Source organism: Hypanus sabinus, chromosome 8 (genome assembly GCF_030144855.1).
Source record: "Hypanus sabinus isolate sHypSab1 chromosome 8, sHypSab1.hap1, whole genome shotgun sequence".
Classification (NCBI taxonomy): domain Eukaryota; kingdom Metazoa; phylum Chordata; class Chondrichthyes; order Myliobatiformes; family Dasyatidae; genus Hypanus; species Hypanus sabinus.
Genome location: NC_082713.1, coordinates 56117960 through 56140889, shown reverse-complemented (window position 1 = coordinate 56140889; position 22930 = coordinate 56117960). Strand labels below are relative to the sequence as shown.

Genomic DNA, 22930 nt, shown 5'->3' with positions numbered 1-22930 from the left:
GCATTATTCACCATTGAGTTTACCTGCAACACTGTGACTAAAATCCCTTCAATTCCCAATATTAACACCACCAAAAGTCATCTAACTTCCCAAGACTTGTAAACAGGTGGCCCCCATTTTTCCAACGTTCACTTTACGACAGCTCACCGTTACGAAAGACCTACATTAGTACCTGATTTCACCAGAAGGATTTTGGCTTTTACGAAAAAAAAACACGCCCGCTTTATGTGTTTACCCTGAGAAAGACTACCGTGACCGTGAAGCCTTGTGCAGGCAGTTGTGTGCGCATGCGTGAACGTACCTGCCAATTATTTTTCCCCAAATCGATTTTGGCTGTCTTCCCAATTTTGAAAAGTATAACTACACCATACATACAATATTTCTATTTTATATATGCCATGTATTTATCATATAATTCTTGCTTTTACTATATGTGTTATTTGGTATGATTTGGTAGGTTATTCTTTAGGTCTGGGAACGCTCAAAAATTGTTCCCATATAAATTAATGGTAATTGCTTTTTCGTTTTACGACATTTCGGCTTACAAACGGTTTCACAAGAACGCTCTACCTTGAGATAGCGGGGGATTACCTGTATTGTCATCCAGATCATTAATATAGATAGCAACAGGCCTAGCACTGACTGCTCAGGCACACCACTGGTCACAGGCTTCCAATCCAATAAACAAACTTCCATGATCCTACTCTTCCTGGATCTCACAAGTAACTTCCCTTAGCAGTCTAACATGTGAAATCATATACCTTAGTGGTTCATAATAAAACACTTATCCCCATTCTTCATTACTCTGAAAAAAAATTTGAGGCATGATCTCCCAGTCATGCTGACAATTCATTATCAACATTTCTTTCCAAAGGCATGTACATCTTAACCACCAGAATCTCTATTTTATCTGTATTATACTTCACATTTCCTGCAGTCTGCCCCATACCCCATCTGTACTCTGGAAATCTATCTCCAGAGAAAAATACTGAATCCCATAACAAATATCTGATTCTAGACAAAAATCTGGTGAATTCCTTCTGCATCTTATTAAACACCTTTTTCCTGTAACATAACTGGAAGACTTAAATAGGTCTACAGGCTCTATTACATATTATGGATATTTAGTTCAACAGAAATCATTGCAATTTCAGAATTTTTTTTGCAGAATTTTTACTTCAGATTTCCACAATTCAAATATTTTTCATGTTCATTTCAACAGAATTCCCAAATTTGTTCTAGCATGTAGGTGGCCATTCTAGCATCTTACATGCCCTTTCATAGAAAAATGTGGACAATTTAAAAATGCTCTTATTTAAAATATGCATGAATCCTAAATCCCAAATGCATAAATAAAGTCGTTACACAGAGGTATCACTGACAGAAATGAGCCCAGTAAGTAGAAAGGAACCATTTATTTTAAAAATGACCAGGCTTGTTACAATAATCAAAGTATGTACAGTTAAACGAGGGCAAACCCCATAATGGACATCAAGCCAAGTTTACTGGATGCCCCCAAAGATGTATTTAGATTTATTACAATGTACATAACTAATACAGGAACCTAGATTCCCAATATAAAAATAATTGAAATATTCACATTGGTAGTACTTTGCAAATTCATTCCACTCTAGGCAACACATTCCTGAAGCATCATGTTGTAGTTTCTACTATTTGGTGAACGTGCCCTGAGCATATGCAGAGATAGCAGCCCATTACAATCTTTGAAAGATTTGAACTTCACAAAAACCAAATGAACACGAATAGGAAAGCATCTGGCATCAAAACAAATATACCCAAGCAACAGATTCACTTCCTCCTTATTTGGCGTTATAAGCCAAATAACACCAACCGTGACTTTCCCCAAACTTCACCAAAATCTTAAGCTGGTTTGCAAGTGTTCTGCAGAAGTCAGGTTCCATGTTGTGCCCACTGCTGCTTTAGAAATTTAAAAAAAGATCCCCTTTGCAAAGGGAATGGTACATACAAAAAATTCCCAGTGGAAATTTCACCGCTCTGCAGTCACTGAAAATCAAGACTGCCCAGGTACTCTCACTGCAGAAAAGCACCCCCCCCCCCTTTGCAAAGGGAATGGTACATAAAAAATATTCCCAAGGGAACATTCACTGCTACGCAGTCACTGAAAGATTGCCCAGATACTCTTTCCACAAAGTACAATGCCATTCTTACAGCATTATCCATTAACATATTGCACAAAAGTGCATCAATGAACTTTGATTATCCTTAAAACAGGATAGTGTATTGAATGAGGCAACAAATCCTAGTCACAGAACTGCAAAGTTTAAGCATGAAGGCCATTTAAACAGTATGAACTGAAGACCTCTAATGGTTGGGAAGGAAAGTAATGCAATACTTGTCAGACTGGCCCTGCAAAGGCCACCTCCTCCCTGCTAAGTGAGTCCAAACTTTGTCAGTAATCGCATGTTGCAGCTTTTTCTTTTTTCTTTTTCTTCTTTTTGGAGCTTTCAGTCTCCTGTAGACAATTAATCAAATTGGTAAATGGACAAAATGGCCACACTATTTAACAAATTAACTGCTGCGTCACAACTAGTTATTTACCTCATATCCTAAATTAGTCACAAAAACCTCACAAGTCAGCAACAATTTAAAGACAATATACCTTTACATTTTACTCTGTTCAGTAAAACAAACCATACCAGCTGATAATTCCATGAAAACAGCAAATAATCCACTTAAATACATTGGATGAGGTTTCAGGGTACTTGTAAGCACATAGTAGAATATGCTGAAATCAGCATGGTTTAAGGAGAAATCTTGTCTGACAGATGTGCTGGAATTCTTTGAGGAAATAACAACTAGTGGATATTGTTTACTTGGATTTTCAGAATGTCTTTTACAAGGTGCCACACATCAGGCCATTAAACAAGATGAGAGCCCATGGTACTAACAGGAAAGATACCAGAATGGACAGAAGATTGGCTGACTGGCAGAAAGGAGACCTTTTCTGGTTGGCTGCCAGATTCTAGCCAGTACTGGGGCTGCTTTTTATGTTACACATCAATGATTTGGATGCTGGAATTGATGACTTTGTGGCAAAGTCTGCAGATCATATGAAGATGGGTGGAGCCTGTACTTGCTGGGAATTCAGAAGAACGAGGAGCAGGGGGAGATCTCATTGAAACCCACTGAACATTGAAAGGCCTAGATAGAGTGGGCATGAAGAGGATGCTTCCTAATAGTAGGCAAGTCTAGGACCACAGGGCACAGCCTTTAGAATAAATGGATGTCCATTTAGGTTGGAGGTGGAGGAATTTCTTTAGCCAGAGGGTGGTGAATCTGTTGAATTCATTGCTAGACAGCCGTGGAGGCCAAGTCATTGAATACATTTAAAGCAGAGGTTGAAAGGCTCTTAATAGATAGAATAGTTGTAGAGACTTGATGGACTGAACAGCCCAATTCTGCTATGTCTTAAAGCACCACAGTACTACTTCTCAGACCTATCACAGTCCATTTCTCCACATACAGCCACAGAACCCCAGCAGTTTAAAATAAATTTACTTTCCAAAAATGGAGAATTTATCCATTCTCCCTTTCAAACCAATGCTCACTCCTGTCAAACATCCCAAGCGTTTTCCCTCTGGTACTTGAGCCCTCTACAGGACAAGTTTTTATTTGTCACCAAAAATATTTTGGATATTAACTCTCACCTCAATAATATCCTAGCCCCATACAATCACATCTTGGCATTTTAATTACTACAGTTGATTCTTTATAATGATCAAGTATCTTGTTACCTAACAGGAAAAAGCTATTGTTATTCTGCATCAATAAACTAATTATTAGTGGCTTTAAAAGGCACTTACTTCAGTGACAGGCTCTCCAATTTCCATTTCTTTTTTCTTTTTCTTTTCTTTCTTGACCTCTGGAATGAACTCTTGTGCCTCTGATGTAGGTTCTGGATCAATTTTTTCAGTTTTTATCTATACAAAGGAAAGATTCACTAAGAATATTGAAGAATATAAAATTTACTCTCAGCAATATTCTTATTAAGAGTGCACCCTCATAATGCAGTGATAGTAGGGCTATTCCATAACTGTCTTGCCTTTCTAACAGCCACCAGGCATTCCCCCATCACTGCACTGGTGAAAACCCACTTAACTCACTGAAAATTAATTCCTTTGGTTTGCAGGAGTTCCTTAATTAAATTGCTTCATCCTTTATTTCTTCAAAAAAAAATGCACTTTAAGCACTTACATCTTGTAATTTAATGCTCCAAAGGACCCACCCTTAGACATTTAAAGTAAAACTGCCTACAGTGCTTCCAATGTGGTTTCACCGAAAACCTATGCATTTTCAGCAACACTACCTTGCTTTGACACACACGCCGGACTGAATTTCATGCTACGTGTTTACTTTCCCCCATCAGGAATACACAGCGGACTTCTGTGCATCAACACTTGTGTGAATCCTCACTTCTCCCATGTTATACTTATCTGGCAGCTTCTCTGACATTTTGCACCAACCTCACTCTTCACCACCCCCCAAATTCTATCTAAAAAAATTCCATCAAAATCTAAAAAAGTTTTACAACTATAGTTTGAGAAATATCTTGCGTACCAGACTCCATGCCCATCACTCCAACCTGACCACAATACTCACTTTTCCAATTCTATTTGAACACCCACCTCTGCACTTCAGGGCAGCTTAAACTCTACTTTTTTAAAAATACATGTATTTATTAACTCAAGCAGAGGCAGTGCTCCACAAATTGTGAACTACAAACTCAACCAAGCTTGTTATCTGGAGACATCCAGAAGTTCCCCAGCTCACGTCACTGTTCCAGCAACCGCACCAAGTCTCAAAGGGAACATGTTCATTTTGCAACATAGTACACACACTTACCTCTGCTTCCTCAAGTAACTTTTGCTTCTTCTCTTTCTTCTTTTTCTTTTTTTCTTTCTTACTTAGCTCTGTTGGGGATTTTGGCTTCGCAGGGGTAGATGGCACTGATTCATCACTCTCACTTTCACTCTCTCTCTTTCGCTGCAAAATACATGCAAAGTGAACAATGAAGAATCAACATTAAAGCAGAGCTCCTCACAACAAATACCCAACTTAATTTTCAGAATCAGGAGAGAAAGATCTTACACACGTGTGCAACACAACAGCACAGCAAATAGATCTGCTGTCAATTTCAATTTCACCCCTTGAGTGCTAGGTGTGGTATTTGCATGTTTCCTCTGTGAATGGATTGGTTCCCCCAGATACTCTGCTTTCTTCCTGCATCCCAAAGATAAGCACTAGTAAGTTAACAGGACACTAAATTGTCTGGTAAGTAGATTGTCAGAATCTGATAAATTGATGGGAACGTGGAAATAAAAAGGGATAACGTAAATAAGGACTTGACGTGGCCTCATATGCATGCCAAAAGTTTATTCCAGTTACAAATGCTCTATCATTGTACAGCATCTAAGTGCCCTTCCACCACCTCAAATGAATCATTCGATTTGAATGTTCGGGTATATAAGACCAAGATAGAATGCAGAAGTAACCAAAGATTGCCGAGGCAGGAACTGTTCAGATCAGATAATGAAGTTATTTTCTGTTCTATGCATTGCCTAATGTGCTTTTTAGCCCCTTACTCCTGCATTCAATTATATACAGTCGGCCCTCCTTATCCACGAGGGATTGGCTCCAGGACCTCCCGCAGATACCAAAAAACGCAGATGCTCAAGTTCCTTATATAAAATGGTGTAGTATTTGCGTATAACCTACGCACATCCTCCCGTGTACTTTAAATCATCTCTAGATTACTTATAATGCCTAATACAATGTAAATGCTATGTAAATAGTTGTTATATTGTTTAGGAAATAATGACAAGAAAAAAGTCCGTACATATTCAGTACAGGCGCAACCATCGTAGCTCTTCTGGGAACGCTGACGCTGCCTCGGCACCAGCCAATCCCGATTCTCCCGTGATCTTTAAGTTCTTGAGGCTGTAGCGCTTTGCATAGCTAGCCAGCCATCCCTCACTAGCCTTAAACTCCTTTCCCTAACTCACAAGTAGCAAACGAACGAGACACGAGGTGAACAATGCTCAACTTCCCGGTTTTCCCGATCCACAGTTGGTTGAATCTGCCCATGCGGAACCCGTAGATAAGGAGGGCCAACTAGTCAATGTCCATCTTTCTCCTGCTTAGGTTCTTGAATGAGCAAATCGACAATCATAAGGACACACAAATAAAACTTCTGCATAATAAAGATGCTTATGTGAGAATACTGTTCTTGGACTAAATTCAGCATTCAACACCATAATTCCCTCCAGGCTCGACAAGAAGCTCCGAGACCTTGGCCTTCATCCTGCCTTGTGCAGCTGGATCCTGGACTTCCTGTCAGATCACCGGCAGGTGGTATGAGCTCCCTCACATCCACCCTTCTGACTCTCAACACAGGAGCCCCTCGCCACCCACAGCTTTAACTTGCTAATTAAATTTGCCAACAACACTACATTGATTGGCCTAATCTCAAACAATAACGAGATGGCCTACAGGGAAGAAGTCATCTCTCTGACACAGTGGTGTCAAGAAAGCAACCTCTCCCTCAATGTCGCAAAAACAAAGCAGCTGGTTGTGGATTACAGGCGGAATGGAGATGGGCTAACCCCTATTCACATCAATGCATCTGGGGTTGAGAGAGTAAACAACTAAGTTCCTCGACATAAACATCACTGAGGACCTCATGTGGGCTGTACATACTAGCTGTATGGTCCCCAAATCCCAAGAACTTTCTACAGGGGCACAATTGAGAGAATCCGGACTGGCTGCATCACTGCCTGGTATGGGAACTGTACCTCCCTTAATCGCAGGACTCTGCAGAGAGTGGTGCAGACAGCCCAGTGCATCTGCAGTTGTGAACGTCCTGTGATCCAGGACATTTATAAAGACAGGTGTGAAAAAAAGGGCCCAAGGAATCATTGGGGACCTGAACCACCCCAACCATGGTCTATTCCAGCTGCTACCATGTGGGAAAGAGTACCACAGCATAAAAGCGAGGACCTACAGACTCTGGGACAGCTTCTTCCACCAGGCCATCAGACTGATTAACTCACACTGATCTGGGTGACTGTTCAATTTATTATACATTACTATTTAGACAAGAGACTTAACATTAAGATTTTACTCATGTATGTGAAGGATGTAAGATATAAAGTCAATTCAATTCAAGTGAAATTGAACTAAATTAGCTTCAGTAGTCAAAATATTCCATTAAGCTTAAATTAACCCAAGCCCCAAATATAATACTTACCTTCACTGCCTGGCTTTGTGTCACATTGCTAGCTTCTACACTGCTAGGTGCTTGATTTCCAGTACTAGAAAAATAATTTGATAAAAACACACATTAGAAGAGGTGCATGCAAGAAGGTGTCACCTTCAAACAGACTGCTTTTGTGTGCCTTATCTCTATCTCGATTTTACAGTCATACGAAAATAAAGTATTAATGTTAACATGTTAGGAAATGCGGAATCCAACAATCTCACAATGAACTGCAGCTGTCTCGCAATTCCATTTTCTCTTGCAGACTAACTCCCTCTGAAGCCACACCAGACTGGAAAGGGATAACAATCTGCTAGTAATCAGATTTAGGATTCTTTTCCCCCCATATAGAAATTGAAGTGATTCATCAATCCACTTTACCCTACAGCAGGGGTTCCTTACCTGAGGTGCACAGACCCTTTGCTTAATGCTATTGGTCCATGGCATAAAAAAGGTTGGGAACCCCTGCACTAGAGAAAATTCAACATTAGGGGATACAAACTGTGCACCCAATGCAGTACCAATGAACAAGCAAAAGCACAAAATACAGTGGCTTCTGGTTAACACACAAAACGCTGGAGGACCTCAGCAGGCCAGGCAGCATCTATGAGAAAAAATACTGTAGTTTCCGGATGAGACCCATCAGCAGGACCAGTATATTTTACCCCAATTGACCAGCTGTTCCAATTAGCTGAACTTTCATAGAAATAGTTAAAATCATGTGAAGAACCAGCCGCTGTCTGTAAGGAATTTGTACATTCTCTGTGACTGCATGGGTTTTCTTTGGGTGCTCCAGGAGTATCCTCCTACAGTCCAAAGACATACTGTTTAAATGATCATTGTAAATCCATCCATGATTAGGGTTAAATCAGGGGCAGCTAGACGAAGCAGCTCCAACAGCCTATTCCATACGGTATTTTAATAAATAAATTAAAAAAAAACATGAACTACCATTTAACCGAGTAACTAATCATGTACTTAAATGAAACACAGAACAAATTAGAACACTACCAATGCTACCACACTACGATGAAACAACATTAGTTCCCAATGGTTATCTATGGAGGAACTGAAGTGTAAGCTGAATAAATGAACAAACTTAGCGGACACCCAGTGCAGACAACGTACTGCCTTTAAACAACGCTTTTGCTGCCTGCATCCTTGAAACGTTCATTTTCATTGTAACATTCAAAATGACTGGCAATGCTTGCTGAAATAATGGCCCGAATGCTTGGAAACGTAGTGAGCGAAACAGTTCTGAATTGTCTTATTGCTTATTCCTTGCCAAACATCAGCAACAAAAAACACTGCTTTTTGAACAGACACACATGCAACTGGTGCCATTTAAAAACTGTTCGCTATAATGGCCACAAGTGCATCTGACCAACACTGGTTAGAAACAGCTTGGGAACAGTCTCCTGTCCCAATTAAACAAAGAAAACCCAGGCTGTTTTCTTAATTAGTGTTTGTTCTATAAGAGATGTCCCAAATAAGCAGCTGCCCCGATTGACCAGAATCTATTGTATAGCACTGCATGCGACTAATGTGCACCACACAGTGGCTCAATGCAATATTGTTCATTATGCAGCAATGATACCAGTGCGCCACCAAGTGACAGAACTTACAATTTAACCATTGATAAGTAAGGTAAAATTCTTACACGTAATCTACATAGCTCTTCTTCCACAACTCAGGAGTACTTCCATTTGGCTTGCCGTGCTTATCTAGCAAACCCTGTTTGATCATCATTTTCTTTTCACATGCCTTTTAATAAAAATAAAATTACATTAGAAGTTTTACATGCTGATCCGAATCTCCAAATCTCTAACTTTCTCACATTCTAAAACATCCAAGTAAAACTCTCATCCGATCATTCAGTTCCAACAGTTCAACATGTGGTTCACTAAGTAATATTTGCTATTCTCTAATAGTTGGGACCACAGATCCCATTTTGCCTTTTTACATTCCAGTCATTGGATGCCTAGTTCTCACTTCCTGAGGCTCAATTTCCCAGTCTTTAAACTGATCAAGGCCCCTGTTCTCACACCCCTTTTAACAGTTTCACTGTAAAATTAAAACATTAATTTATAAACTTGTCTGTATATCATAGAACATCCAAGTTTGGAAATATCCCCAGTAAGGACTCCCACTGTCAAAGGAAATACAAAGAATTTGAACTTCCGTTGTATGTAATTCAATAGAGCAATCCTGTAGCTCCCGCTATTAAATGGGAAGCAAATTTAGTACATTTAAACTGCTAAAATTGGTAAGCTTCTCTTTTGCTAGCTTTGGCCTACTACTTTGCCGAGGACGCCTCCCACCATATTCTAAAAGGCATCAAGAATATTCACTAGCCAGCAACATCAAAAGTGTAAAGCTGAAAGTCGGACATAAAGCATATTATCCAAGTACTAGCCATCAGTTATGGGTGATAGATGAAAGTCATCTTTGCACAATGTGCTAATGCTCATCAATATCATCATGTGGCTAGACCAAATGGCTCCTATCCGCTGTCCAAACTTGGCTTACCTTTGGCCCCAGGCCCCACTTACGTGGGTACGTGTCCCGCTCCATGATAACACGCTTTATCTTTGCCACCACACCATGGTCACATGTAGATATCACCGCCGTTGTCATTAAAGCAATAGCTGCCACCCAAACGGACATCAGAGGTTTAAGCATTAAGAAACTAAAAACGTGTTCTGTTCATAATTACACATGCAGACTAATGCTCCAAGTATTTGAGTAACAGTAAGGTCAAAGTCTAAAGCAACTGAATTAATTTCCTAAATGCATAAATTATACAATGTTAAATTACACCCAATTATGCCTTAAAAAAACCCTAACTTATTACCAATGCAAATTGCTTCTCCCTTTGTCGTAATAACAACGATTTCCTGGTTCACCTCAATCCCATCTTCATACCTTAGCAGACCAGGGAGCATGATCTTAGCACCATAACAGATAGCATTTACCTGAGAGGGCAAGAAAAATAACATAAGACCACCCAAGACTATAAAAGTATTCGACAAGATTCCGACTTCAAGCCATTCTCAAAACCTCATCTCATTTACTTCGATCTGAAATATATACACAAAAATACTACAAACAACTTCACACCAAGTAAAAGTACTTCACTATTAACTTTCATTAACTCTTCGAAACAAAGACATGTTCATTGTGCTAACATCACTCTCAAATAATCATGACTCACTCAAACATAGGGACCACTAAGAAAATGCCACACTAATTGCCATTTTAAACTGCAGCTCACATTGTTAAAAGCCTGACTTTACCAATGGGCCCAATATGCATCTGTAACTCAAATTTTGACTTGGGGCGAGTAATACATTTTTCTTCTTTACTTACCGCACTATCCTTCATAACTAAACGTTTGTGGGTCACCATCAACTTTTCAAGGGGCATGATGACTCGACGTAAATAGGTCTCGTCCTTGTTGTGGTCATATTGCCACTGGGCATCCAACACATCATGCATTGTTACCATGTTATCCTGTCATTTATAAACAACAATAATTACCAACACAAAAACTATGAAATTTCCCAAATACAACTGTCAGCCCGGAGTCTCCTGATGGACACACACACAATGGCCACCATGTCAGAGACCCCTTGCCTTTCACTTTCCCAAAGTTTAATTACCAGAACAGGAGAAAGCAACCTGCACTGAGCTCAACACTTTGGGCCAAATCAGAACATAAAAGTAAACATTAGAAATATCTGCTCCTCCGGGTATCGGCTGGCTCTCAAAACTCATTTAAATCTCTTAAATTAACAAGATTTAAAGAGTTATTCCTACCTTCTCTCCATTTACTCCTGATCGTACCCTTCGCAGCTCCTGCATCTGACCACCAACACCAAGTAACAGTCCAATATGTACACACAATGTTCGGATATACGTTCCTGCTTCACAGCTCACCCAGAAGACTCCTAAATACAGAAATGTTACTGGTTAGACAGTACAAAAACATTTTCTCAAATGCATCATGAAAATAAAAAGCACTTCATTAGGTGCCACATGAAGCCTGTATATTATCTTTAAAGTTATTAGTCAAAGGGCAAAAATGAGAAACTGTCATTTTCAATTGGCAAATGTATGAGCTATTTATGACCCTGTCCTTTCATATGAAAATTCTGTTGAGTGGGGCCTCAAAAATGACCTCTCACTCAGTGCCAACAAAAACTAAAAAGCTGATTATCGACTACGAGAGAAAAATGCCAGAAGACCATGAGCCAAAAACTCATGAGAGGAATGGAGTTGCAAAGGGTCAGCATCTCAGCTTGGGACCAGCACAAAGTGTCATCATAAAACAAACACAGCAGCGCAGTGAAGAGCAGGCCTTGGGTTATACAATATCATGCAGACCTTATAAACTACAGCACCAGACTCCTGAATCAGCATGGCTAACTTCATTCACCACTACTCTCTACTGACTCAATGACCTACAAACTCACTTAAGGACTCTTTACATCTCAGTATTATTTTAATTGTACACTTTGTCTGCTTTTGCAGTGACCCGGTTGTCAGTCTGCCCATGCGCAGTTTTGTAAAACTACTGTATTTTCGTCTGTAAATGCCTGCAAGAAAAAGAATCGCAAGGTGGCATATGGTACCATGTACCTGCTTTGATAAATTCACTATAACTTTGAATTCTAATTTGCTGAGAAAAGCTGTGAGTGGGAATGCAAAGAATTACAATGGGGAAAAGTACAAAAAGTTAATCACCTACTGAAGCTGCAGAATGGTTGTACACAGTGGGAAACTCGAATACTTTGACACAAGATAAATATGTAAATATGGCAAGAAAGGCATACATTAGTAAGGTGGATAAAGAGTAAGCTTTGATGCAACAGCACAAGATCCTGAAGTATGGATGAATATGCTTATCCCACATTGATACGGAACATTAGACACTACTTTGAATAACAGCATCATGAAGGATAAACTGGCACTTCATAGAACATTGATATGCAGGCCAAAATCTCAGTACAGTTACAATTTGCTCCCATAGCACCTCCCAAATGAGACGGGAGTGCTAATAATCAAAAACCTGTTATTTTGCAGCTGCTTAATATGTCCATGTTTAAACATTCACAATGAAGTAAACGAGGTTACAGCCATCAGTCAAGGGTGATAGATAAGAGTCATCTTGGCACAATGTGCTCAATCCATCCAGTTAACATCATGTGGCCAGAAAGCAGCTCATATCGTTTATGTCAAATTCTAACAATTCATCTTTGTCAGACTTCCACTGGGCCATGTAAATATTTTCAGTCACTTAAACCCCTTTACCATCAGCAACACCACCTGAAAAATATTCACCTGTTACTTCTAGACGCAGGTACACCTTATTCATCACCAGTGCACCGGCTGCCATTCACAATATCAGCCAGAATTAACTCCTGCCTAAAAAAGGGCCTGGACCCACTACAATTCGCCTGCCACAATAGGACTACAGGAAACACAATTTCACCAGCTCCCCACTCGGCCTTGGAACACATGAACAATACAGCAATATCTACACCTGGCTGCTTCATTTTATTACAAATCAGCATTCAACACCATAAGCCTCAAAACCTGGGCTTCTGTGCTTTCCTCTGCAACTGGATCCCTGACTTCCTCATCGGGAGACCTGTCAAGTGTTCAGAATCGAGAGGTACACCACAAGGATGCTTGCTTTACGCTCTACACCTATAATTATGTGGCTCAGCGCAGAACAAGTGCCACCTATAAATTCACCGAAGACAGAATCTCAGATGGTATAAAGGAGTCAGAAAGATCAGACAGCTGATAAGAGTGGCATTGCAACAGCCACCAGTTAATGTCACTAAAGGATTTGATCATATATTTCAGAAAGAGGAAAGTCAAGGCAACATGCACTAGTCCGCAAGAGGTCAGCAGTGGAAAAGGTGAGCTGTTTCAAATTCCTGGATGTCAACATGTCTGTGGATTTATTCTGGACACAACATAATAATGAAACAGTGAGGGCATGGCAGCAACTATACAGCATTAAGGGGTTGAGGAGAATTGGTATGTCACTAGCAAATTTCTACTGATTTACCGTGGAGAGCATTCTAACTAGCTGCAAAACCATCAGGTATAAGGAAGGCACTGGCCAGGATCGGAAAAAGTTGCAGAGGATTGTAAATTTAGCTAGCTCCATCACTGGCACTACTAGCCTTCACATCAAAGATGTCTTCAGAGGGCAATGCCCCAAAAAGGCACCACTACCACCCCAACCACCCAGGACATGCCCTCATCTCACTACTACCATGAGCCTGAGGGGGACACACTTTAGCAGCAGATTCCTGAATTGTCCATAAACAAACACTACCTGTTCTGCTCTTTTACTTACCTTTTTCAAAATATTTCTCATTTCAACTTAAAAGTAATTTTGTTTATTGTCACAAAACGGATTTCATGACGTCAGTGCTAATAAACCCTATTCTGAAGCTCACCCCAAACTACAGTGCATGTATTCTAACAACTCACCAAGTGAATCAATTGCACTTTGCCTAAAGGAAACATACACACCTTTGGCAAATGATTACAGAAACCCCCACTACCTGAGTCATGGTTCCCATTTGGCTCCACAGATTGACATTCTTTTCAACCGTGTTCCCGCCTCTTACCATCTCTTCTCAAAGCGACTCAGTGGATCAACTAGAATGACTGCCTCGCAGCTCCAACAACCCGAGCTCAATCAGAGTGTTGTGGATGAAAAAGTGTTCACACATACCACCTCCGCTACTGTATCTGCAAATGTGTTCACATCTGTGATCACTGGACATTCATAAATCATGGCACGAACTGTTAGAAAAAGCAAATTGCTAGGACAGACTTGGGAGCAAGGCAACGAACGCCTGTGCTCATTTGCAAACTAATGAACTTCATAGATTTATACCAGTGATCCAGGACACTGGGAACTAGATAGCAGCAAAAGTGTAATCTAGAACCAAAGCCAAGCACATATTTGAGTGCAATTTCTCAAATTCCAGTTATCATGGGCACACATACCCAGAGTATAAATGCCATGAAAATTAACACTTCACAGTTGCAGCACCATGTGTTACAAAACATACATTACTAATTCTATGCACTGCTACGAACAAGCTTCTATATAGCCAATAACAATTCCTAAAATCAGGATTAAGATCCTAAAATGTATCTTGGAAAAGCATACAAGTCTTTTACAGATTACTGATCAGCAAATTGGAACAGTTAATACTCACCCAGCCGCCTCTCTGGATCATACTCGATTAATTTGCTGTCATAGATGGTCCGGACTCTTAACTGTCTTTTAACAGCAGCAATCAAGGGAGGACGTTGGAATAAAGCTCCTGTCAGCATCTCCAAGCCCTTAATGCAAAAAGGAAAACTCATTTAGTATTAAGCAGAACATTACTAATTTTTCTTGGGATGTTTTGTAATCCTACAATTTAACCAAGTTTCGCACTGTAGCTAAGACTTGGAAACTTCAACTTCATAGATCCAAGAATAAAGCTGGAGCATTTGACAGGCATGGCAGAAATTTTTCAGACAAGCTGGGAGCAAGGTAACAAACGCCTGTGGTCATTTACAAACTAATTAACTTCATAGAATCACTCATGTACGTGATCAGATGCATCACTCATCTTTATGGGCAGGAGTACAAAATAGTCCCAACCCTGACAAACCATCTTGCATCACATACACCTAAGCAGGTACCAGTAACTTGTCAGCAAAACACTGAGAAGATATGGCACAAGATAGATGAAATACACACTGAACCTAGAACAGGAATCAGCATGCAGTGAAACAAGTGGTTTGCATTTCTCAGAGAATGGATAAACTTGTTCATCATTTCACGTACATAATATCAGACTACTGAACAATTAAGTAACATTAGGATATGTGTGCCAACTTAAAACTTTAGCACAGAAATTGACTTAGGGAATTTCTATTTTGACATTGCAGTATTTGCATTTACTTCCAAAATTAGCTGAGTTTTGGGAAATTTATGGAATCAGTTATGAGCACAGCACCTATAGCACACATTATATACCTGGATACTTACAGTACACATCTTAACATTTCTGATCAACAATACATTCCTACTCACCCGACTAAGCTGGAGTTCACTTTCAATAGCATTGTGCAGCCGAACTATTCCCACATACTCTTTGCCTACAATTGACAGCAAAAGAGTTGTCAGGAAGGGCCACGTCAGGTACTGTATCTCAAATTAAGAGTTTGAGAAGCTCAAGATTACTTGTAAGATCCCTTACACATTCCAAGCCAAGAGAGGGATGACTAAAGGCAAAAATAACCCGGACCAGCACCCAGACCCATTGAAACAAACGTCCAAATCTTTATCAAAAGGCTGAAACTTCAGTTTGTGTGTATCAGGTTTTCACGTTACTAAAGTAAATGAAAAATACAACATTATACAGACCAGCAAAGGAATCCACTCACCAGCACTCTGTTGGGATTTAACTAGTCGAGTTGCTCGTTCTATGCACACAATTAGACAGCCCGTAACTTTAGGATCCAGCGTTCCACTGTGACCGGTCTTTTCCACCCGCAGAATCCTGCGTATCCATGCCACCACTTCGTGTGAGGATGGGTTTGCTGGCTTATCGAGGTTAATGAATCCAGACCTACAAAGACATCTCTGATATTGACATGTTTTCATAGAACGATTAACTCCCATTTATACAATACCTTCAACATAACAATAAGGTTTGAAGGTCAGGAAGGCTATACAATGCTCTAGTTATAAATAACATGGTTCAGTTTTAGGGGACAGTTTGTTTTGAGAAGAAAATTGGCTTTTAAACAATTAAGACGAGAAGTAAACGAAAATCAGTGTAAGAAAATGAAAACTTGGAGGGCAAGAAACACGGGACTTCGAAACAATGTTGTGGATGAGGAATAGCAGTAGACCTATAGATTCTAATGAATGAGTTGGAGGTTATGGTAGAGAATGTTTGCACTGCATGACTTGCCCAGTCAGAAGCAAGTGCACACGCACGGGTGAAAGTGGATAGATCCTATTAAATTATAGATCGAATGGTTTCAAATTCTGCAGACATGTCAAATGAATGATAAAAGAAATTACTGCTGAATAAAAAATGGAACTGAATATTAAGTTACTTATGTCAGAGTTGAAATACAACAGCAGAAACTTGATTCAAGTGGTGAAATGTAGCTCTGCAGATGGACAGAAATGAGGTGTTTCCTGGCCCTCACGCATTAACATCAAGCACCTCATGTATTGGATGGCTTGCTCGAATGTACAAACTTACCTTACATAATCAGTGATTTCCCTCTTGAGAGGCGAAGCGCCACTTGGAATAGGCGTGTAGTGAGCTGTCCTTACATTAAGCTTGTCAAAATTCTGCAAAACGATAAGTATATTGAAGAAAACTGCCCTCAGGGTTTACCAAATCCCTTCAGAAGCAATAAGCACACAGGTGAACGGAGCACCCAATTTACACACTAACTGAAGTTTATTTCACTAGGTAATGCTCCAATGATGTACCTTGAGATTTAACCAGGCCATCAGAAACATTTCATTGTTATAGAGTGTGTTTCAATTGTTTGCAGTCCCACGTGCCCATCTGCTTCATTACTTTGATCACATCGCGGACTGCTCCTCACTGAGACTGACACTAGCTTACATCCCAAGACCTGTATCTGAGTGGAATCAGGATCTCCATTTGCTCAAGACCAGATGGCAACTTTATTGTGAATTAATATTAAGCAAGCTGATTTTTTAAAAGTATTAACAATTCTTTTGTTGCATATTACCCTCATATGCAGGTGAGATTACCTTCAGCAACAAAGGCCAATGAGATGTATCTAACTTCACCACCTTTGATTCTGGTGCGATCAGAAAATCAGTCTCCTGCTGGATGTCCTGCAAATATAAGAACTTTGAATTAATTTTGTAGCAGACAATAAGACACTGTCATACTATGCATTGGGATATTACAAAGACTACATCCAAAACTACAGCAGCCCTCCTCTTAGTCCGCAGCTTCTCTTCAAACTACAGTGTGGATTCCAACCATAAAGAGAATTTTGCCACAGGTCAACATTAAGAAGTGAAGTAAGCAGCACGAACCAGCCGTTGCCTTCAACTCACAAAAACATTACACTTATGTCAACTGAGAGAAACTGTGGCACATTCTTCCCGTGTTTGACTGCCCGCAGAAATGTCCATCTTAAATCTGCTTCACTACAGCACGTTAATTGTGAACTTCAATTCTACAAGACAATTGCAGAGCAGGCTACTTCATCACCTCAACATATTTCTCTTCCTTGCTATATCTCATGTCCAATAGAACTCATTCAAGCTTGATTCACTCCATCTCAAACCAAGGATACTTCAACATCAGACAGGTGATTGCAATATGCAATGGCACTTGAGAAGGTATAAATTTGAAGGCTGAGCTCAAAATTACCATCATTCAACATGGAACACAGATGCGATTATATTTAAAAGGGCAAACAGATTTACACTTCTAATCTACACCACCACCCTCCGCCAATGAAGTTCCACAGCAAGATACGGATTAAAAGCACAGACCACTTTTAATATCTTGGAATTTGACAATGAAATCAGTGTACCAACAAGCCTTCAGCCATATGAGAAAAAAGAATGCCTGAAGATGAAAGTGTCAAACTGAGTCAAGTACAAGGTCAAAGCAGTGGTAACCACTACAGCAGCTGACAGACAGCAAGCAGTAGAAACCATTTGACATTGAAACTAAATCACTTCATTTCCGGCAATACCCCAATTATGAATCAACCTGCCTTCACAGGATTTTGAGATTAGACTGCTGCAGCTACTCTTAGCGAAATAGCACAAGAAATTTATGCCGAGCCAGGATTACAGTATTATTGTAAACTGCAATTTTCTATATAAAACTGCAGTGAAATATTCACTTTCAACTCGTGTGGAAAGGCCAAAAAATTAACGTGGAAACGTACCCCAATACTTTGTTCAGATTTCTTTTTGTGTTTCTTTTGTTTCTTAGCAGATGCTGCAAGAAGAAAAAAAATTATTTAGGAAACATGTTATACATTCTTTACCATGAATGTCTTTCAGTAAAATCTAATGGAATTACAATGCCAACTAGAGAAAATGTGCTTGCAACGAAAACATTAAATACTGCAAATACACAACAGAACAGATGCACCTGCAGAGACAGGAGGAGTCAACTGCAGGCCAACTTCCACTTTCACTGGAGAAAAGTGAGGGGTGGAAGCAGAAGTGTTGGGAGGAAGGGTAGCCAAAGGGACCAAAGAAAATTGACAACTAGTTACATAGAACATAGAAATCCACAGCACAGTAGCGGCCCTTCGGCCCAGAATGCTGTAACCTATTCTAGAAACTGCCTAGTCCTCTATTTCTCCAAGCTTTACGTACCAGTGGCAACACTGGTAAATAATCAAGGGCTTACCCAAGTGATACAAATTGGAAATTAATGAAATCTGATTTTGGCAAATGTCAGAAATGGCTGACTACATGAAGCACTCTATCTCAAGATTAAACTCAGAAGCCTGTAATGGGTTGAGTTAAAAGACAACTGTCCCATCTCACAATTCATCTGAATGAGGTTACGGGTGCAAAGCAGTGTGCGTAGCAGTTAGCACAATACTATTCCAGATCAGACTGCCCGAGTTCAATCCACCCACCCACTGTACACCCTCCCTGCGGAATCAGTGGGTTTTCTCCAGATGCTATTTCCTCCTACAGTCAAAGGAATACCAGTTAGTAGGTGAATTGTCCAATGTAAATTGCCACATGATTGGGCTGGAGTTAAATCGGGGGTTGCTGGATAGCATGGTTCAAAGAAGTGTTGAGGATACAGGCATGCTGCAGGGTTTAAACAGATTAGAAGAATGAGCAAAGAAGTGACAGATAGAAGTGTCAGAAAGTGTACAGTCATGCAACTTTGAAAGAAGAAATAAAGGTGCAAACTATTTTCAAAATGGAGAGAATTCAAAACTCCAAGGTACAAAGGGAGTCCTCGTGCAGATTCCCTACAGTTTGAGTCAGTGGTGAGGGAGGCAAATGCAATGTTAGCTTTCATTTTGAGAGAATATATAAAAGCAAGATGTAATGTAATGTAAATTTGCAGCATCTGCATTGTTTCTCTTGCATGTAATGTTGAGGCTTTATAAGCCTCTAGTAAAGCCTTACTTGGAGTATGGTGAGCAGTTTTGGGCGCCTTATCGAAGTAAGGGTGTGCTGACATTGAAGAGGGTTTAATGGAAGGCTTACCACAAGAGAATCGATTGATGGCTCTGGGCCTGCATACCCTCGTACTCTAAAGAATAAAGGGGATATCATTGAAACCATCGAATGTTGAAAGGCATCTAGAGTATATGGGGAGAGGGAGTTTCCTGTGGTGGTGGAGTCAAAAACCTGAGGGCACAGCCTCAGAATAGAGAGATGACCATTCAGAACGGAGGTTGGGAGGGCTTTCTTCAGCCAGGGAGTGGATAATCTGTGACATTTTAAGGCAGAGGCTGGTAAGTTATTGATCAGTCAGGGAACGAAGGGTTACAGGGAGAAGGCAGCAGATTGCGACTAAGAGGGAAATGCATTAGCCACGATGAAATAGCAAAGCAGGCTCGATGAGCGAAATGGCTAAATCATGCCCTGTATCTATGGTCTTATGATCTACCTAATACCTACCCTACTCTACAGCCCCAACATCAATTAACAAAGAGTAACTGCCTACAATCGGGGGGAAAGGAATGACAGAATAACTTCCTAAACTGAGAGTAAGCTGCACATTTTAAAGTGGATGTGTGGGAGGGGGGTGGAGATAAAGTCAGGCCTGGTGATTCGAGCCGCGGCCACGAGGTGCCCGCCACGTGCTCAACATCTCCGCCTGGCTCACAAAGCACAGGAAGCCTAAAGATGCACCGAAACTCCTTCCAACTACAGGAGACGGCCAGGACCCGATATGCAACCGAAATGAGGACTACATAAATGCTGCAGAGCCCTCGATGAGCCCCAGCCCGGTGACTTACAGCCGCCAGCTCGTATCCACCAATCGTACCCCTTTGAGATTATCAGGCTGCAGCTGCTCACAACACCACCATTTATAGCGGCTACAAAACTCTACGCGCAGTATTCTTGCTTTGCTGCAAATATTGAGTACGACATTTTTACTCTCCCGACTCGTGAGCCTACTCACCATCCCCATCCGCCATCTTCCTGCTCCTCTGGGCAAATGAACGAGAAATGACTCAGTCTGCGCATGTCTCTTCCAGAGCACTGTCCCACAATGCTCCTGCAACTGCTTGCCAATCACTCCAAGCGGAGGCGGGCACTTCCCCTCGCCTGTCAACCAATCCCGAGGCGGGCTCATTTACCTTGTACCTGTCAATCAATCCCGGGGCGGGCTCATCCTCTGCACCTGTCAATCAATCCCGAGGCGGGCTTGTCCCCTGCACCTGTCAATCAATCCCGAGGCGGGTTCGTCCCCTGCACCTGTCAATCAATCCCGAGGCGGGCTCGTCCCCTGCACCTGTCAATCAATCCCGAGGCGGATTCGTCCCCTGCATCTGTCAATCAATCCTGAGGCGGGTTCGTCCCCTGCACCTGTCAATCAATCCTGAGGCGGGTTCGTCCCCTGCACCTGTCAATCAATCGCAAGGTGATGGTATGTTCCTCCAGACATTCGTTGCTTGCTTCAGCTTCGAACATTTACGAGCTGCCTGTTATGTCACTAAATAACACGGTTATTTAGACCCAGCTCATTTTCAGACTCTCCAGACTGCCTTGCTCACCAGCCAGTTATTCCATGATCATAATTTTAATTGACAATTTTTGTATAGAAGTGAATAAAAACACAAAATGCTGGCAGAACTCAGCAGGCCAGACAGCATCTATGGGAGGAGGCAGTGATGACGTTTCTGGCGAAACTCCTGTTGAAGAACGTTATCACTACCTCCTCCCATAGATGCTGTCTGGCCTGCTGAGTTCTGCCAGCATTTTCTGTTTTTATTTATTTCCAGCATCTGCAGATTCACTCATGTTGCCTTTCTATAGAAGTGGTTTGCCTTTTCCTTCTTCTGTGCAGTGTCTTTACAAGACTGGTAACCCCAGCCATTATCAATCCTCTTCAGGAATTGTCTGCCTGGGGTCAGTGGTTGCATAACCAGGACTTGTGAAGTGCACAAACTGCTCATACGACCATCTCCTTCTGTGATGCTGATGGGGGTGGGGGGGGGGGGGAACCTTGTTCAAGGGTGACCTGCATTCTAGCAGAGGGAAGGAGCACCTTACAACTCCTTTAGTAGAAATGTATCTCCATCATGCCACCTGATTCTCAAAATTATGCCCACAAATTCCTGAAGCCCTTCAAGAAAGATACCTACAACTAATGTATGCTCTCTTTTCTTACAACCGGGTTTTGTCCCAAGCTCTAAAGCTGTCACCCAGTTCTTAGTTGCAACAATATCAGTAAAGTCTGCAAGATGCCCTCAAGCAATAGCAGCTGCAGGAACAGCAGCCTAAATCAAGCCAAGTCTCCACCCCACAACTAACTGCTTCCCCACACAAATCCACCAAAGCATTGACCAAAACAGAAGATACTTTTCTAAATTGGCAGGAAGTATTCAAAGAGTTAAAATCAGAAACACATCTTAACTGAGGATTTACAAAGTATAGTTCTTCTGCTGTACCATATGAAGGATCACTCCCATTGACACCAAAACACAGGAGTATCGAGGACTTGTAACTGAGAAAACAATGAGGTTAAAAAAAATCTTTCTGTATTTATGATAGATGTGAACATTATGGTGTTGAGTATTTTGTTGCTTTGGGCATCACCTAAACAGTATGGTAGATTGAAAACCTTTGAGTGCATTAGCTTTTGCATTGTCGAACAGAAAGTCCTTAATTTTGATGTTCTTTTGATCATTCCTGCGGGGTAGATTGAGTCAAGTTACTGGTCTATGCTTTTCTGTCACATTCCTTCCTTTCCCACCTTTCCCTTCCAACCTTGACACCTTCCTTGATGCTTGCCTTCATCTCTGAAGGAGGTTTGCTTTAGTCTTATAGAAGAAAGAAAATAAAGTAAATTTAAAGATTTTTTTGTGAATAAGATCCTTTTCAATTTTTTTGTGAAGCTTTAAGGAACATGATGATTATTTATCTGTGTCTGTAATCTTTGTGTAGTTACATCACTGCTTTTGTAGATGCTAAGGAAATATTTCCTATGAAGCAGACATTGTTTTGTGTAGTGTGGCAGCAAGTTGAAAAGAAAGTTAGTTTTTCTTTTAACCTCATTGGTCATTGAGAATTTGTTATTCTGATTAAATAAAAATGTAACAAAAAAGGAATAGTAATATTCAAATCACTGCCATTGCTTCTTCTGAGAGCAAATGAGTGACAAAATGAAACAAATAAGAATACCAAAATAAAAGTTTTGTCAAAATCAGAATCAGGTTTAATTAAGGTGGTGCAACTGAACATGTGTGACAACTTTCTGTTCATCAAAAGTCTAGGAAATCCAACTAAAAACATCACTAAAATTACCTTTTCTGCGGTAAATTGTGTTAAATTACTGCCGCAAACAGTGAAGAGTGAGTGATGGCGAGGCG

The 22930-nt window shown here is 40.7% G+C and overlaps 1 protein-coding gene and 4 non-coding genes across 5 annotated transcripts; all 5 read right to left on the bottom strand.

Moving 5' to 3' along the window:
* Positions 1–1400: 1400 nt before the first annotated feature.
* Positions 1401–20613, bottom strand: dkc1 (dyskeratosis congenita 1, dyskerin). The gene is made up of 16 exons (XM_059977231.1): positions 20518–20613; positions 18296–18348; positions 17133–17219; positions 16606–16697; positions 15773–15957; positions 15420–15484; positions 14551–14677; positions 11117–11247; positions 10667–10810; positions 10152–10272; positions 9827–9945; positions 8958–9061; positions 7289–7352; positions 4885–5025; positions 3846–3962; positions 1401–2494 (listed from the first exon to the last, which is right to left on the bottom strand). The coding sequence occupies exons 1-16, from the start codon at positions 20531–20533 to the stop codon at positions 2432–2434; spliced, it is 1629 nt and encodes a 542-aa protein (XP_059833214.1). The 5' UTR covers positions 20534–20613; the 3' UTR covers positions 1401–2431.
* LOC132398754 (small nucleolar RNA SNORD83) lies at positions 9711–9785 on the bottom strand. Its single transcript, XR_009513783.1, has one exon. It is a non-coding gene; the product is annotated as a small nucleolar RNA SNORD83 (small nucleolar RNA).
* Positions 10869–11003, bottom strand: LOC132398757 (small nucleolar RNA SNORA36 family). Its single transcript, XR_009513786.1, has one exon. It is a non-coding gene; the product is annotated as a small nucleolar RNA SNORA36 family (small nucleolar RNA).
* On the bottom strand, positions 12434–12509 carry LOC132398753 (small nucleolar RNA SNORD83). Its single transcript, XR_009513782.1, has one exon. It is a non-coding gene; the product is annotated as a small nucleolar RNA SNORD83 (small nucleolar RNA).
* Positions 14932–15166, bottom strand: LOC132398758 (small nucleolar RNA SNORD17). The gene has a single exon (XR_009513787.1). It is a non-coding gene; the product is annotated as a small nucleolar RNA SNORD17 (small nucleolar RNA).
* Positions 20614–22930: the final 2317 nt, after the last annotated feature.

Bases quoted from the DNA above. Each gene is read 5' to 3' on its own strand.
- dkc1 (XM_059977231.1), bottom strand. The intron at 17,220-18,295 runs GTACGTTTCCAC...TTATATTTGCAG, and splicing joins AATCTGAACAAAGTATTGGG to GACATCCAGCAGGAGACTGA. The intron at 14,678-15,419 runs GTGAGTAGGAAT...TTTTGCATTAAG, and splicing joins GTGAACTCCAGCTTAGTCGG to GGCTTGGAGATGCTGACAGG.